General features: G+C 40.3%; 1 protein-coding gene across 6 annotated transcripts in view; it reads right to left on the bottom strand.

Annotated features, from left to right (window-relative positions):
- The window catches only part of ADGRB2 (adhesion G protein-coupled receptor B2), a 5,411,420-nt gene that overhangs the window by 2,635,776 nt on the left and 2,760,032 nt on the right, over positions 1-15,612 (bottom strand). For all 6 annotated transcript variants that reach the window (XM_044082710.1, XM_044082742.1, XM_044082734.1 and 3 more), the window contains one exon: positions 12,723-12,917. In XM_044082710.1, the coding sequence (XP_043938645.1) occupies positions 12,723-12,917 (195 nt within the window). The remainder of the gene's footprint in view (positions 1-12,722; positions 12,918-15,612) is intronic.

Genomic DNA, 15,612 nt, shown 5'->3' with positions numbered 1-15,612 from the left:
ATAGCAACAGCCCCTCCTCCGCCCCCTCCGCTTCCCTTACCAGAATATGAAGCGAGTGGACAAGCTGATCCACCTCCGCTATACCCAGCTGTTCCAGCAAAATCAAAACCGTTTGTCAGGGATCCTATCGGAGACTAGGTCTTGAGCACGTAACTTGAGAGGGGATATTGAATTATACTAAATAAATAGAAATTCACGAGCTATGAGTGAAGAAGAGATATGTCCACTCATAGAGGTTCCTAATCCACAGGCAGGGCAGGCAGGACAGGATCCGACTCTTCTAGTTTATAGACCGTGGACACCGGAAGATATCCGGAAAGCCACAGAGGGAATTCCCCATCTGAAAATCAATTTTAGAAAACTCTTAGAAGATTTACAGGGCATGAGGTTAAGTTATTATTTGAATGGAGAAGAAGTAGAAAAAGTAGCTAGACAAATTGTAGGTCCAGATTGGCACATGATCAGTGGCAACTGGAATCCCCGTGATGCAGAGCTTTGATCACTCCCACATAGTAATGCAGAACTGGACAACAGAGTGAAAGGTCTGATGGACCGAATCTCTGAGAAATGGAAGCCTAGGGCTGATTGGACTTGCATTAATCAGTGCATACAACAAGAAGGTGAAACTGTTGATAGATATTATGCTAGATTATTAGAATGTTTTAATAACCATTGTGGAATGCAGGTACCTGAAGATCAAACACATGTTTCCCCATATAAACAACAGCTAAAGAATGCATTCTTAAAAGGCAGTATTACTCCCATTAGCAGCTTTATTACAAAGCACATGGTAGATCATCGTACGAGTAGATTACAGTCATTACTTGAATATGCAAGACATGCCGAAAGGCATTTTAATAGTAAAAAGAAAAAGAAAGCTCAAGTATTTGCAGTAGAAGATGGGTCAGAAGTCTTTGTAGTACAAACCGGGAAGAAGGGTAAGAAAAATGCCCAGGGAAACAAACAATCTGATAAACGATCAGAAGATTTTGAGAAAGAAAGAAAAGGGGTGAATGTTTTAAATGCGGGAAAAAGGGACATCTAGCAAGGGATTGCAGGCTAAATAAGAAGGTAACCACGGAAGATAAGGAGGGTGAGGAATGACTATATGACAGTCAGGAATCACTGGATAACAATAGGCAGGAAAAGACAAATGCAAATGTGATAGCAAGGGTAGAGGATGTGACAGAAGGGATAGAGGATGTACACGAATTCATAGATGATGAAGAAAATGAAATTTTAGACTTAGCATTATTGAGCTTCGAGCTCTACTTAGCAGACACAAAACCGGAAGTTACGCTTTTGGTAGAGGGGAGGGAAGTAAAATTTCTGTGCGACTCAGGGGCTTCACGGACCCTGATACATCCTTCCAAACTACCAGAAGATTCGGAATCACCAGATTACATACTAGTAAAAGCAGCTAACGGACAGCTGTATCGGGAGCCACTTTCCCATGACATAGCAATAACTGATCCCATTTCAGGAATGACCCAGGAAAGCAAAATTGTTGTTTCTGCAAAATGCCCAGTAAATCTTTTGGGCAGAGACTTGATGAAGATGTTTGGCATAGCCGTAGTTCCAACCATGCAGGGTATGGAAGCACAGTGACAAATGGATACTTTTGTAGTGCGACCGGAGGGTGAAACATATTATTGGTACAGCCAGGACTTAGTTACAACTGGTCCAGGGGCAGTAACCGAAGAACTGGTGAATGTAGCCATCAGTAAATCCCCCTCCCTTGACACTGACAAACAGCATTTGTTGCATTGTACTTTATATTACTGTAACAGACCAGGACCTGATAAGGAATATGAGCAAGAGTTGTTTAAAAACCATGCTAATAGGTTAGTATTACGAAATTTGTACTGGGACACAGAAGGAAACAGTGTAATAAGCTGTTCATTGCCCCAGGAATTTTTAGCACTCTACAACTCTAATCGATTACCACATGTAAGCTTAACTAAAAATAGAAATTTGAAGTGGGCAGACTTAGGAGAAAAAGTCACGAGGTGGGAAAAACAGACAGAGTTAGAACTCTCCAAACAAGGAGTACAGAAGCAGAAATTGAATTGGATAACACAGACACACCCAGCTGTGCACTCACAGGCAAGTGAAGATAGCTGAGTATTACTCTTACTGGAGGAAGAGGAAAAAGCCTTGCGAGACATACCAGAGACTCTGGTCGACAGGGAAATCAGATGTAGGACTCATTCGTACAGCAGGACCAGTTACTATTATGCCAAAATCAGTGCTCAGACCTCAGAAAAGACAGCATCCCTTGAGAAAGGATGCAGAGATAGGGATCAAACCTATAATAGCAGCCTTACTTAAGGAAGGAGTCTAAATAGAATCTCCCGATTCACCATGTAATACACCCTTATTTCCTGTTAGGAAAGCAAACGGGGAATGGCGTATGGTCCAAGATCTACAGGCTGTGAATGATGCAGTTATACCTAGGGCACCTACGGTGCCAGATCCACACACCTTACTGAATGATTTGAAATCTCAACAGAGGTATTTTTCTGTGGTAGATATTAGCAATGCATTTTTCTCGATACCGATACACCCAGACAGCCAACATTGGTTTGCATTTACATATACGAGACTACCACAGGGATATTGTGAAAGTCCAACGATATTTGCACAGGAAATGGCAAGTAACCTGGCGGGATTTTTCCCACTGAAAGGTAGTCAGATCTTACTTTATGTAGATGACATTCTGCTGGCAGCCCCCACCCAGCGAGAATGCAGAGACGATACCATAGCATTATTACAATATTTAGCTACTCAGGGACACAAGGTAAACAAAAACAAACTGCAACTTTGGAGAAAACAGGTTAAATACCTGGGATATGTAATCTCCAAAGAAGGTAGAATATTAGATGAAGACAGAAAAACAGCAATATTACAAGCACCTAGACCAACTACCAAGAAGGAAATGATGTCCTTCCTGGAAACTATTAACTTTTGTCGGAGTTGGATACCAAATTATGCTTTGGAATCTGCTCCGCTGACTAATTTGATATTCAAAAAGCCAATAGCAGCACAGGATTTATTACAGTGGACACCAGAGGCAGAATCAGCTTTCTGCAAACTGAAACAACTGATAGCATCTTCCTTAGTTTTAGGATTACCAAACTATCATAAGTGATTTTTTCAGACTGTAGACTGTAAGCAAGGTTATATGACATCTTTAGACCCAGTGGTGCGATCCTTGCCCCACTGTGTACAAGCAGTAGTCGCAGTGGCAATGGCACTGCAGGCTTCAGCCTCAGTAGTGTTGTTCCACCCTCTCACCTTGAGAGTGCCTCATGTAGTCACGATTATTCTACTGCAAGAAAAAGTAGCATATCTTTCTCCTGCTAGACATCTTTCCTGTATGACTATACTGTTGAGCCAACCTCATATGACAATTGAACGATGTACAACTTTGAACCCATCAACCCTGCTCCCAACCCATGCAGATGGCAAACCACACTGCTGTCTGCAGGAAATTGAGCAAAAGACATTACCTAGAAAAGACCTTACAGATGTTCCCTTGGATGATGCCGAGGTGACATACTATGTGGACGGCTCATGCATAAGGGGTCCTACATGACAGAATCTAGTGGGGTATGCAGTGGTTTCTGATACCGAGATTTTAGAAGCGAAGTCTTTACCACACAACTTATCTGCACAAGCAGCAGAATTGATTGCCTTGACGAGGGCATGTATCTTAGCAAAAGGTAAGAAAGTGAATAATTTTACTGACAGTCAGTATGCTTTTTCTATTGTACATGTTTTTGCGCAGCAGTGGAAAAATAGAGGAATGATAACATCTACTGGTAAACCAATTAACCATGCGCAATTTATTTTAGACTTGTTAGACTCTATTCAGTTACCTCAGAAAGTAGCTATTTGCAAATGCGTAGCTCATACCAAGCAACAGGATAGCATTTCAAAAGGTAATGCGAAGGCTGATATAGCTGCAAAGCAGTCAGCTTCAGTTTCAAAAGTTTTTCTTTTTAGTGAGGAATTACAACCTTCTGAGATTTTAGATTTAGAAATGTTACAAACAATGCAGACACTTACTACAAATGTAGAGAAACAGAAGTGGATAAAATGAGGAGCAATCCTTGAGAAGGGACTGTACATCTCCCAAGAAAATAAACCAAACTTACCATCTAACTTGTTTATATATGCAGCTTTGTTGAGCCATGGGCAGAGCCATGTCTCAACAGGGGGGATGGTACAGTTAGTGAATTGAGTGTTTACGACGTATGGATTTACTAATTACACAAAAAATTTTTGTGCAGCATGCTATGTTTGTAACAAGCATCATGCACAAGGGGCATTGAAACCTAAGCAAGGGAGTTTCCCTACACCACCATATCCGTTTCATACTATTTGTATGGATTTTATAGAACTGAACAAATGCGAAAATAAGAAGTACTGTCTTGTCATTATAGATATGTTTTCCAAATGGGTGGAAGCTTTTCCAACTAAAAATCCAGATGTAGCTACTGTTGCAAAGGTCCTCGTTAAAGAAATTATTCCTAGATTTGGCATATCGGAAAAGATTTATAGCGACAATGGCACACACTTTGTAAATCAAACTATACAACAACTTAGTCGCTATTTCGGGATATCATTAAAAAAACATTGTGCGTACCACCCCCAATCTGCAGGATTAGTAGAGAGGCATAATGGGGTGTTGAAGAGTAAACTTAGAAAATTGATTAGTGAGACACAAAAGAACTGTGTGCACTGTTTACCTCTGGCACTGTTGAGCATGAGAACTGTTCCAAATGCAAAAGGATTAACTCCTTTTGAAGTTTTGTTTGGGAGGGCATATTATACACCTCAATGGAAACCTCTCATGTCTGCAGAGCAGGAGGCTGACAGTTCACTTGCAGGGTATATGAGACGATTTTTGAATAACAAACTTTTGCAGTTGAATTCTGTTTCAGATAAAGAGCAAACGAAATCGGAAGTAGCAGTAGCCCAGGCACCTGGGTCTGGGTGAAGGTGGTGAAGAGAAAAAAATGGAGTTCTCCAAAGTGGGAAGGGCCGTACCAGGTACTACTGTCGACACCCACTGCAGTCAAGATTGCAGAGCGAGCATCCTGGATTCATTTGACACACTGTAAACTGGTTAAGAACTTTGAACTGGACAAAAACCTTGTTACTGTTGTACAACGAGAACAAAATGACCAGGTATATAAACAGAGATGCAGAACATCCTCAGAAAACTTGCATGATAATTCTGGTAGCCATACTGATAACATTGTTCTTTTTGTTGTGGCCTTTCCTTTTTCCTGCCACAAAAGTTGAACTGATTAAATGTAATGAACCAAGCATAGACTGGCACCCGAACGTTAACACTTATCAGGCAATTTCACGTGTGTATGCTGAGACTTTTAATGTTTCGAATTGCTGGATCTGTACAGCCATACCAACAGCATATAGGGGGTTACTAATGACTGCAGTCCCTCTAGGGGTCAATGAGACCTGGGAAAATCTGTTTTTTGACACAGTATCTATTAAAGCATATGATAAGGTAGCACCGTATTTGCCTGTGACACAAAAGGGAATTGTATGTTTCTACAAGAATGACACAATCCAAGTGGGTTGGAGTAAGGGTAATGTGACTGTACAGTATAAATGTTATACTAAAGCAAACAATCTGGGTGGATTTTGTAGTTCAGATTATGACTCATTTCTTAAATCCATGCATAAGACTCTTGCTCAAGTGCAACGTAATCCTGTACTTTTTAAACAGTTATCTGTAATAGATAGGAAAATGTTTCATGCAGGGCAGTCATTTCATAACAGAGTAACTACTAAGGTAGAGGATTGTTATTTTGTGTGTGGTAAAAAAGCATATAAATGGTTACCTGAGAATTGGTTCGGCAGTTGTTTTTTGGGGTACCTGGTCCCGGCCATACGACACACTGCAGTCTTGCCTCAGGGAAATATTCGAAATACCCAAGATGTGGCCGAGAAAGCTGTTAAAAAGCCTTAAAATCCAGTGGGACAGATCGAGGAGGGCGGGAAAGACCATCATACTGTGGGTACCAAATTGACGCACATGGACTTGAGTGATGCTGTTATATCATGGGCAGGCATATTGCCTGCATATGGCGCAGTTAAATCGATTTGGGAGCTGAGAAAACTGTCTAAACTTCTCGAAGTGATGAGTAATGCAACTTTCTCTGCTCTTGAACTGATAACTGATGAACTGAATGCTATGAGAACTGTAGTGCTCCAGAACCGAATGGCTCTTGACTTCACACTAGCGGCGAGGGGTGGTACGTGCGCTTTAATCAAAGAAGAATGCTTTGCATATATACCAGATCATCAGCACGAAATTAATGATCACCTTGAGGTGATACAGCAAGTGTCGGCCATGACCAAGCCAGGCCCAAACCCTCTGATGGACTTTTTCCAGAATTTATTTGGGGGGTGGGGTTCCATCCTAATGAACATTTTGATTGCCATTTGTGTGGGATTACTCCTGATAGCAGCTTGTGTTTGTTGTGGAATCCCCTGCATGAAAAAATTAATCAAAGAATTTATAGATATATCAGTTTCTGAAACTATGTATCAGGGTACTGAATTTGAAGAGCTGCTAGAATGTGAAACACTTTAATAAAGTTTTAAACTGAATGACTTTCTTAACTGCAAATCCTGAATGGAAGAGGTTAGGAAAAGAAGCAAACTGTTTATTCTTTTTGAAAATAGAATTAAAAAGTATTAACAGGGGGGAAATGTCAGAAAAATATGTATTAATGTGTGTATGTTTAATGCTAATTAGAAGCTAAATGAGTTAACACATTTTTCATTCTATTTTATATGCACTGTTTTATATATATATAAATTGAGTTTCATATGAGACTGAAAAGATGCTTTTTGAAACTGCAGTGTGCTTTATAAAACTTGCAAGATGCCCTCTGACCTAGTAATTGCTAGCACAGCAATATTCATGTTTATGCCTTTTGGAAATGTACTTGAGAAGCAGGTGCTTATCTGCTAGGTCTGGAGAGAATGAATGAACAATGCTATATCCTGTAAATGCAATGATTCTAAACAATCAGCTCTGTTCGAAGTATGAGAACATGTGCAGCTGCAGAAGCTTAGAGATAATGTAGACAAAGGATTATTAGAGAAATGAACTGCTTGTTTTGTGCTTGAATTAACCATAGTACATTGAATGGTAACATTGCATGTATCTAACCGGTGGTAACCAAGGCCACGTTGTTTTCCTTAGGAAGTTTCTCACAAAAATTGATAATTCAGCAGAATTTCATGAGAGCAATAATTAGTAAATAATGATGGAAAGACTTGTGATCTGTTATGTCAGCTTGGTAGGCAATGTTTTATTAGAAAGTGTATAAAAATGAAAGTATTTCCTGTTTCTAGTTAGACAAACTCTGTATTAGCACATTTTTGTCTCCTTGCTGCAAGATTAAAGTGCCTTAATCTGAACCTACCATGTTTTGATCATTTTTAAAGTATATTTTTCCTTTGACAGTTCCCATCAAACTACAGATGATATTACCGATATGAACAAAATAGACTCCAAGTCAGAATGCCAACCAGTCATGAGTTGAGTCCAACAGGGATCGGTCCTAGGTCCTCTCCTGTTTGGCATCTCTTCTCAGAAGTCCAGGCCAACACAGAGGGACTCTGGCTGACCAAGTTCACAGACAGCTGCAAGCTGGGAGCCATTATTAACTCTCCAAGTGATGTAGACGTCCTACAGAAAGGCCTCACTGAGACCAATGACTGGTGTAGAAACAATGGCCTTAAGCTTAATGCCAAAAAATGCATCATCATCATCCCCTTTGGGAAAAACTCATTTCCCACTAATTACCACATTGATGGGTGCCCACTGAACACTGAAGGTGTTATAAGAGATCTGGGGACGCAGGTTGTCAGCAACCTCTCCATCAACCACCACATTGCCACTGTGGTCATAAAGTCCTTTTATATGGCACATCTCATTACCAAGGCCGAAAGAGGTCATCATCTCTCTCTACTCTTCCCTGATTAGGCCAGTCATCAAGTATAATGCCCCATTTGGCATGTACCTCACTAGACACCTGCAACAGCTGAAAAGTCCAGGAAAGTAACTCATGAAGAGTATACTAGGCCTTAAACACATGTCATACACAGACAGACTCAAAAAACTCCAGCTATTCTCTGTTTCATATCATCTACTAAGAGGCGATCTCTGTTTGACTTACAAAGCCATGCCTGACCCAGCTCTGTGAGAAATGCTACATTTAAAGAAATCCCAATCCCTCCGCACCACACACTCCAGAGACCTCAACCTCATTACCACAATCAACAGAACATGCTGGAGGGACAGGTTCATTACCCAGAGACTGTCCATGCTCTGCAACAGACTTCCCATACATGTCAAGCAGAGCACCTCACTGGCCCTCTTCAAGAAAAATCTTGATGAGTGGATGGGAAATAGAAAGTTCACTCTGGGGATCTCTTTAGTGGCTCTACTTGACAGAAGCACTGGGAACCTTTGGAAATACTTTACAATACGGGTAAAGACTTTAAAATTTACAATGTTTCACAGTTTGTTTTTTCTCAGCCTTTGGTGGATGTTTTGGCTAAAGGATTAACTTTTGTACCCTCCTGTAGAGCTGGTGTTGGGAGGACTATATTGGACCTGAAACTTTTTGTGAGAAAGTTGAACCTGTCACTGTTGTTGGGTGATTCCCAAAAATGCAAGAACCCTTACAACATACCAAGTACTTTTAATCCGCCATTACTCCCAGCTGTCGGAATTTTCGAACAATTGTGTGATCTGGACATCCGCCACCTCCTCAATTCAAGGCGCCAGGCTCATTTTAATATTACTAAGGAGGAGAGGGCCTTGTTAGAGGCACTCAGGTTTGCATTAGTTAGACTTATGCAACCCGACAAGGGAGGGGGATTGGTGGCTATGGATATGAATGACTACAGTGACAGGATGTTGGCTATCCTATCTTTTGATACTTACCAGGAGGTTTCTAAGAATGAATTGAATCTTAGCTTGTGCCACATCTGGTAATTTTTCGAGGAGATGTTCATCAATGGCGTTATTGATGTGGATGTATATAATTTTGTTTCTGTGGTATCACCTAAAATTTCAGTCTTGTTTGGGAACCCCAAGATACACAAGAACATCTATGATCCACCTATGCAGCAACTGGTCAGTGCCAGAGGAAGCATTATGTATGCAGCGGCCAAGGTGGTGGACGAGATTCTCAAGAAGTATGTGGACAGAGTTTAATACATTTTGAGAGATTCTTGGGCATTTTTGGAAAAAGTGGGTTCTGTTCCATTTAATGCTGATTGTATTCTCTTGACCATTGACGTTGTTGACCAGTACTCATCTATTCCCCATTTGGAGGTGGTTGAGTGGATCCAGTTGGAAATGTTTTTTCACCATGCTCCTGCAGAAGAAGTTACGATGGTCAGCGAACTATTGGAGGTTATTCTTACCAGCAACTTTTTTTACATTCAATAACCGGTGGTTCCACCAATTGATTGGGGTCCCTATGGGATCGCCCTGTGGAGCCAATGTGGCCAATTTAGCTATGGCCCACTGGGAGAGGGTGTTTGTTTTATCTAATTCTTTGGTCCAAGAGAAAGTAGCGTTATACACTAGGTTTTTGGATGACATTTTTGTCATCTTCAATGGTACTCTAGATGATGTTAATAACTTGGTGTCGTTTTTCAACGGCTCCACAGAATTTTTGAAATTCACATCTGAGTTTGCCATTGACAAGATTACTTACTTGGACATGGAATTAGAGAAAGATAGGAGCCTAAATCGCTTCGTGGCCAGCATACATTGGAAGCCGACTTTCTCAAATTCTTATCTACATTTTGAAAGCAAACACCCATTACAGAAAAAGAGGGCTATCGTGAAAGGCCAGTTTGTTCGAGCAGCCCGTATGACATCAGAAGATAAGAAATTTCACAAGGAGTGCAAGTTCATCTTTGGCATGTTCGTCAGCAGAGGGTACCCCGCCGATTTTGTCGCAGAATTGAGTTTGGAAGTGCAGGGGAAGAGGGCCAATGACCACTTCCGCCCCATTTTGGGGAATATGGAGGATGAGTCTTTATGTTTACCTTGCCTCGCCAGTGAGTCTGATATTTTCAATTGTTCTTTTGTAATTTCATTCAACTTGGATGCAATGGACATTGTGTCCATTATAAAGAAAAAATGGCGCTTATTAACCATCGAGTCAATAGAAGCATTTGTACTATTATTGCCCACTAAGGTTATTTTCAGGATGGGCCTTAACATCAAAAACATCCAGGAGTCCAAAGTTGCTGGTGCCTCCCCCAGATCTGGGATGTTCAAATGTAACACGTGCAGGTACTGCAGATACATTAAAGCAAGTTCAGCTTTTTCCATCAGGGACAAGAAATATCTCATACAAGGAAGATTCAATTGTGCCAGTAATCGGGTGGTATATTTAGCCCAGTGTTCAGTCTGCCCAGGTTTCTACATCGGCAAGACTGATAGGAAACTACAGGAATGAGTATACGTGCACTTATATGCCGTCAGGAAGGGGAAGGTCGACAACGCTCTGGCCAAACATATATTAGACAATCCAGGTCACGAATTTTCCTTTACAGTCATCGATCAGCTAAACCAAGAGTTTATGGGGGGACCCGATTCTTGAAGACTTGAATGCAAGGAGTTGATGTAGCAACTTAAGTTGTAAGCTTATCATTTACCTGGACTTAACAGTATGCTTTCCATCAGTTGCTTTCTCAAATTGTGAAGCCTAGTGAGGTGAAGCCCCCTGGAGTGACTTAATGCCATCTGGGAACATATTTTTGGGTTTTACCATTTTTTATTTCATTTCTGTGTTCACTATTTATTGTTCATATTAATGTTTATATTAACACTTGTGGGAATTTTCTTTCCACTTTTATACTTATTTTTAAAATACATCATCATTTTTCTTGTGGCTATTGACACATTTGATCATTTGTTTTTATATGTAATTATGGTGGCTTTAAAATTCAATATTTGGAGCATCATAGGTTTACCAGCATTGATGGCAGGTATGAGTAGTACATACCAAATTATTGAACATTTTGGCCGCTTCTTAGTTAAAAATTTCAAAGTGTAATTATGTGCTTTTTAAAGGGGAGCCGCTAGGGGGCGCATTTGAGTGGAGTAGTGATGTATTTATAGTGAGACAAATGTGAGGTGCAGTTTGTTTTTCTGAGAAAGTTGGTGCAGAGCGCCGACGAAAAGTTTGTTTTTAAGCTTAATAAAATTTCAATTTTGCTTTTTCGTTTATTGGCATTCTTGTTTACAACATAACCTGTGGATTATAAAGAACTTTGCACACATCTATCTGAACCCAGGAGTTTAAAGGTGCGGGACCTGCAAGGGTGGTTTTTTCACCAGTTTGTTTTTTGTTTTTTGAATTTTTAGAAGCACTGGGAACTAAGGTCGGGTGGCATGATGTCAGGGCACTTCTATGGGCTAGGCTTGTAAAGGCTGACGGGGCATTAGCCTAGTACACACCTATGAACAGTAGCTAGGTGAGAATGTGAAACAGGAAAGGATTTTATATTGTCTGTAATGTTTTTGGCTGGAGAATGCATTATATTGTCAAATGAAAAGAACTTGGTGATCTTTGAGGCATACTGCATAGAAATACTTTTGAAGCATAGAAACTAGATAGTTATGGGAATCATTACCTTCTGAGTTTTATACTCTTTCATAAGTGGGTTTTATTTATAGAAGAATGAAAGAACCAAAGGTTTAACATTAATAATCATAATTAGCTGTCACAATCACATTTTAGTGTTAATAACTATAAATGCAAACAGCCTTCAAAAATCAGTGGGTTAATAGATGTCTGCCTTTGTTAGTTAGTGTGCTTTTAGATGTAAGATGTCAACTATACTACATTGTGTATCTCAATTATTTTTCACATTGTATGTTTCTCTAAAAAAAGTCTCTGACTTTCCAGTGAAGAGTTCATGGGTTCATGGGAAAGTACAACTCTAACTATCCTTGTGGGTCATTTTAACCCTAGCCGTTTTCTCAAAGGTAAGAATCAAACCTTTTATCTTGTTCTTGCACTTGTGAGGTAAACACTTTAACCATTATGCCTACCCCTCACTCAAAGAGAAGATGTGCAGAAGGATATGTCATTCAGTAATATCAGCCAATAATGCATTGTCTATTTTGTTATAGGTGCATGGGTAAGTACTAGGCTAGCTACCCTTGTGCGCCATTTTAAGCTGGCCAGTTTTTCTTGGTAAGAATCAAACCCTGTACCTCTTGTCTGTGAGTTAAACATATTAACCATTCTTTCATCACCTAACATCCAACTCTCAAACCCCAACACCCAACCCTCAGCCTCCACCCCCCTCCATTTAAATTCTACAAAATATTTAAAGCAAAGCGTGCAATGGAGTGCTGTTTACAACAGGCTTAATGTTTAAAATTGCAGAATCAACACACCAAAGTCAGTACTGGGTATCCATGTCTAGGGGTATATTAAGCATCACATCTTCTAGTGACAATACAAAAGTAGTCATAGAATAAAGAGACCACTAACAGAATGCAACTAAGAATTAACTGAAGCATAGGTGAAACAAATCCAGGTCAATTTATGACAAACATGAAGTCTTTCAAATCTATATGGTTCATCAAAAGATGTTGCAGTTTTTTTTTTACCAATTTATTTTCTGCATACCTGTACATCATCGAAGGCAGGGATGTAGGTGGCCCTCTTGAATGTGTCTGTCACATTTCGTAGAATTTCTACAGAGAACAGAAGATCTCCACTGAAATAGGTCTTCCGAGAAAACAGCTCCCAAAGACTTCTGACGATCTGTGACATCCCTATACCCGCTGCTGTCCTCTGCCCTTTTGCAAGATGTTCTCTAAGCTGAGGTCATAAAAGAAAGATAGTTTAAATATTTGGACAAAATGGAATACTAAACATAAACTTAAGTTTCTAACAGTTTCATTGCTTATATGTAGCATCCTAGCTAAAATTATAGAACCAGTAAATATAAATATATGTAGATTTGCTTTGAGAATGGCATTGCCAAACCAAATGATTACTACAGTAAATTAAAATGTTGTCTTGATAGGCACTCATACATTAGAGTCATAAGGTAGATTTTCAAACTCTAATGCTAAACTTGTATTAGCTCATGACCAGATGTCTTCTTCTGCAAAGATGCGTCATTTTAACATTTTAATATGAGATTTTATAGTCTTAAATATAGTCTTACATTTGTATTGCTTTATGTCATATTTTAAATTAATAATAAGGAAATATATAACAAAAGGTTCACAAATTTAATGATATTTTCATCATCAATACACCCAGGACATACACATTTATTACTGTTTAACTGCCCATTTTATAATTTCAAACTTTTAAGTTACTCAAGTTTTACCACAAAGACAATTTCATACAACAGAAGGTAAATATCTGTCAGATGTAGGTTAAGATTTAGCCAAACTCAAGAGCAGATAATGGTTTGGATTCATCTGAGACTCTTGTGTAATAAAGCAGAAGTTTAGAACAAGCCAGATAGCTATGTCATGAGTTAGCCAGCAGAAGGAAAAAGGGAACCACACCCAGGGTAAATAAGGTATGACTGCAGACTATGTGGCAGAGACAGGAAGGCCACCCATAACAAACAATGTGGGGAAGCAAAAAGTACTACAGGTGGAGGGAGGACCAGCCATGGCAGATAAGGTGAAAACATAGATAGTGTGGCAGAGGCAGATAGGGACACCCTTAAAATGTGGAAACAAGCAGTACATTATATGTTGGGAGGGCCATAAGTGGCAGAAAAAGTAGGAACACTGACTGATGGCAAAAAGATGGGGAAACTCACACATGAAAACATAAAGGAAGGGATTCCCACCAATGGGAAAGAATGAGGGAACACAGACAGGGGAATAATGTACTGTAGTGGCATTGTGTTGTGTGGTGTGCTGTAGTGGCATGTGGTACTGTGTCATGCGGTGTGCTATAATGGCATGTGGCATTGTGTTGTGTGGTGTGCTGTACTGGCATGCGGCACTGTGTCATGCGGTGTGCTGTAGTGACATGTTGCATTGTGTTGTGCGGTGTGCTATAGTGGCATGTGGCATTGTGTTATGTGGTGTGCTGTAGTGGCATGTGGCACTGTGTCATGCGGTGTGCTGTAGTGGCATGTGGCATTGTGTTGTGTGGTGTGCTGTAGTGGCATGTGGCATTGTGTTGTGTAGTGTGCTGTAGTGGCATGTGGCATTGTGTTGTGCGGTGTGCTGATGTGGCATGTGGCATGTGGCACTGTGTCATGTCATGTGCTGTAGTGGCATGTGGCATTGTGTTGTGCAGTGTGCTATAGTGGCACATGGCATTCTGCAGCACAATATCCTGTAGTGGTAGACAGCATTCTATGGCACATTAATTGGGTGCACAGGCCTGGGAATGACTATGACACTGCAGACAGATCAGGAGAGTTTTCACAAGTTCTGAAGATGCATAGCAGGGACACTGGCTCCCTCAGCCAACAAATGTAAGAACATGCACATTATATACATCACAAGAAGTTAATACTTCCACCCTACAGCTTACTACACAGACGCAAGTTCATGATCAGTGTGCACACCAAACATAAAGGCAATTACAGTGATGCAGCTGGTGAATGCAAGTTATAACGCTCAGAAAATATGAGCAACACCTCAGAACAATGATGAATGCTTTAGGCACATCATTTCAGGGGGTGGGGATCAATTCTGCCATCCTCTCACTGGCTTGTGGAGTTTTGTATGTTGCCTTTTTTGCACACATGGGTCTTCTCCTAATACTTCAGTTTTGCACTAACTGCAAAATCCTGGTCAGTTAACCAGGCTACATTTTCAGTGTGTTGTACATTTAGCCTTCGTTGGTTTGCATATTCAGTGAAAAATATCTGAAAATTCTCCAGATGCCCAGCAGACAAATAAATGAAATTGTCATTGATGATTCTATCAGGTGCATTATGTAAAGTTAGGATCTGAAAATGTGAGGGAAACTGGGACCTCTATACTGCTGTCTCTACATGCCATGGGTAGAATGTGCAGGCATCCACTATGCATGTGTTCTTCCATGCTGCACATCTGACATCAGACTTGAATGGCTCTGACAGTTGTATTCTGAATGAGGTCTGGCATCCTAGACTGCAAACAACACTACCCTGGTGGAGTATTACTAATTCAACAAGTATGCACCACAGGTTGTGCTGTCTTACTTCAGCTCTATACGATGTCTCTCCTTCCCTCCTTATCTCCAGAGTCCAGCTAATAGCCTAATCTTGCTGTAGGACCACCTTCACATCCAGATTAGAATAAGACAGAAGTCAGATGATTCTGCTACTATCCCATCCTCAACAAAACTGCATTTTTAAATATGACAGATGGAAAGAAGGCAAGAGAAAATGAAGGCGTCAAGCAAAGAGCTGGATGGATTGTGAGACAGATGACTTATGACAATCAGGCATAATTGTTAAAGAGGGTAGGATTGACAATGGATCAAGAAAGATGGCAAAAGCTGACGTGTCACCCTGATGCTATGTATAGCATAGGAAAAAAGAAGT

This window comes from Protopterus annectens, chromosome 1.part1, assembly GCF_019279795.1.
Source record: "Protopterus annectens isolate FY-2018-M chromosome 1.part1, PAN1.0, whole genome shotgun sequence".
Lineage (NCBI taxonomy): Eukaryota > Metazoa > Chordata > Ceratodontiformes > Protopteridae > Protopterus > Protopterus annectens.
The sequence above is the reverse complement of the archived record's forward strand: the minus strand, read 5'-3'. Positions and strand labels throughout refer to the sequence as shown.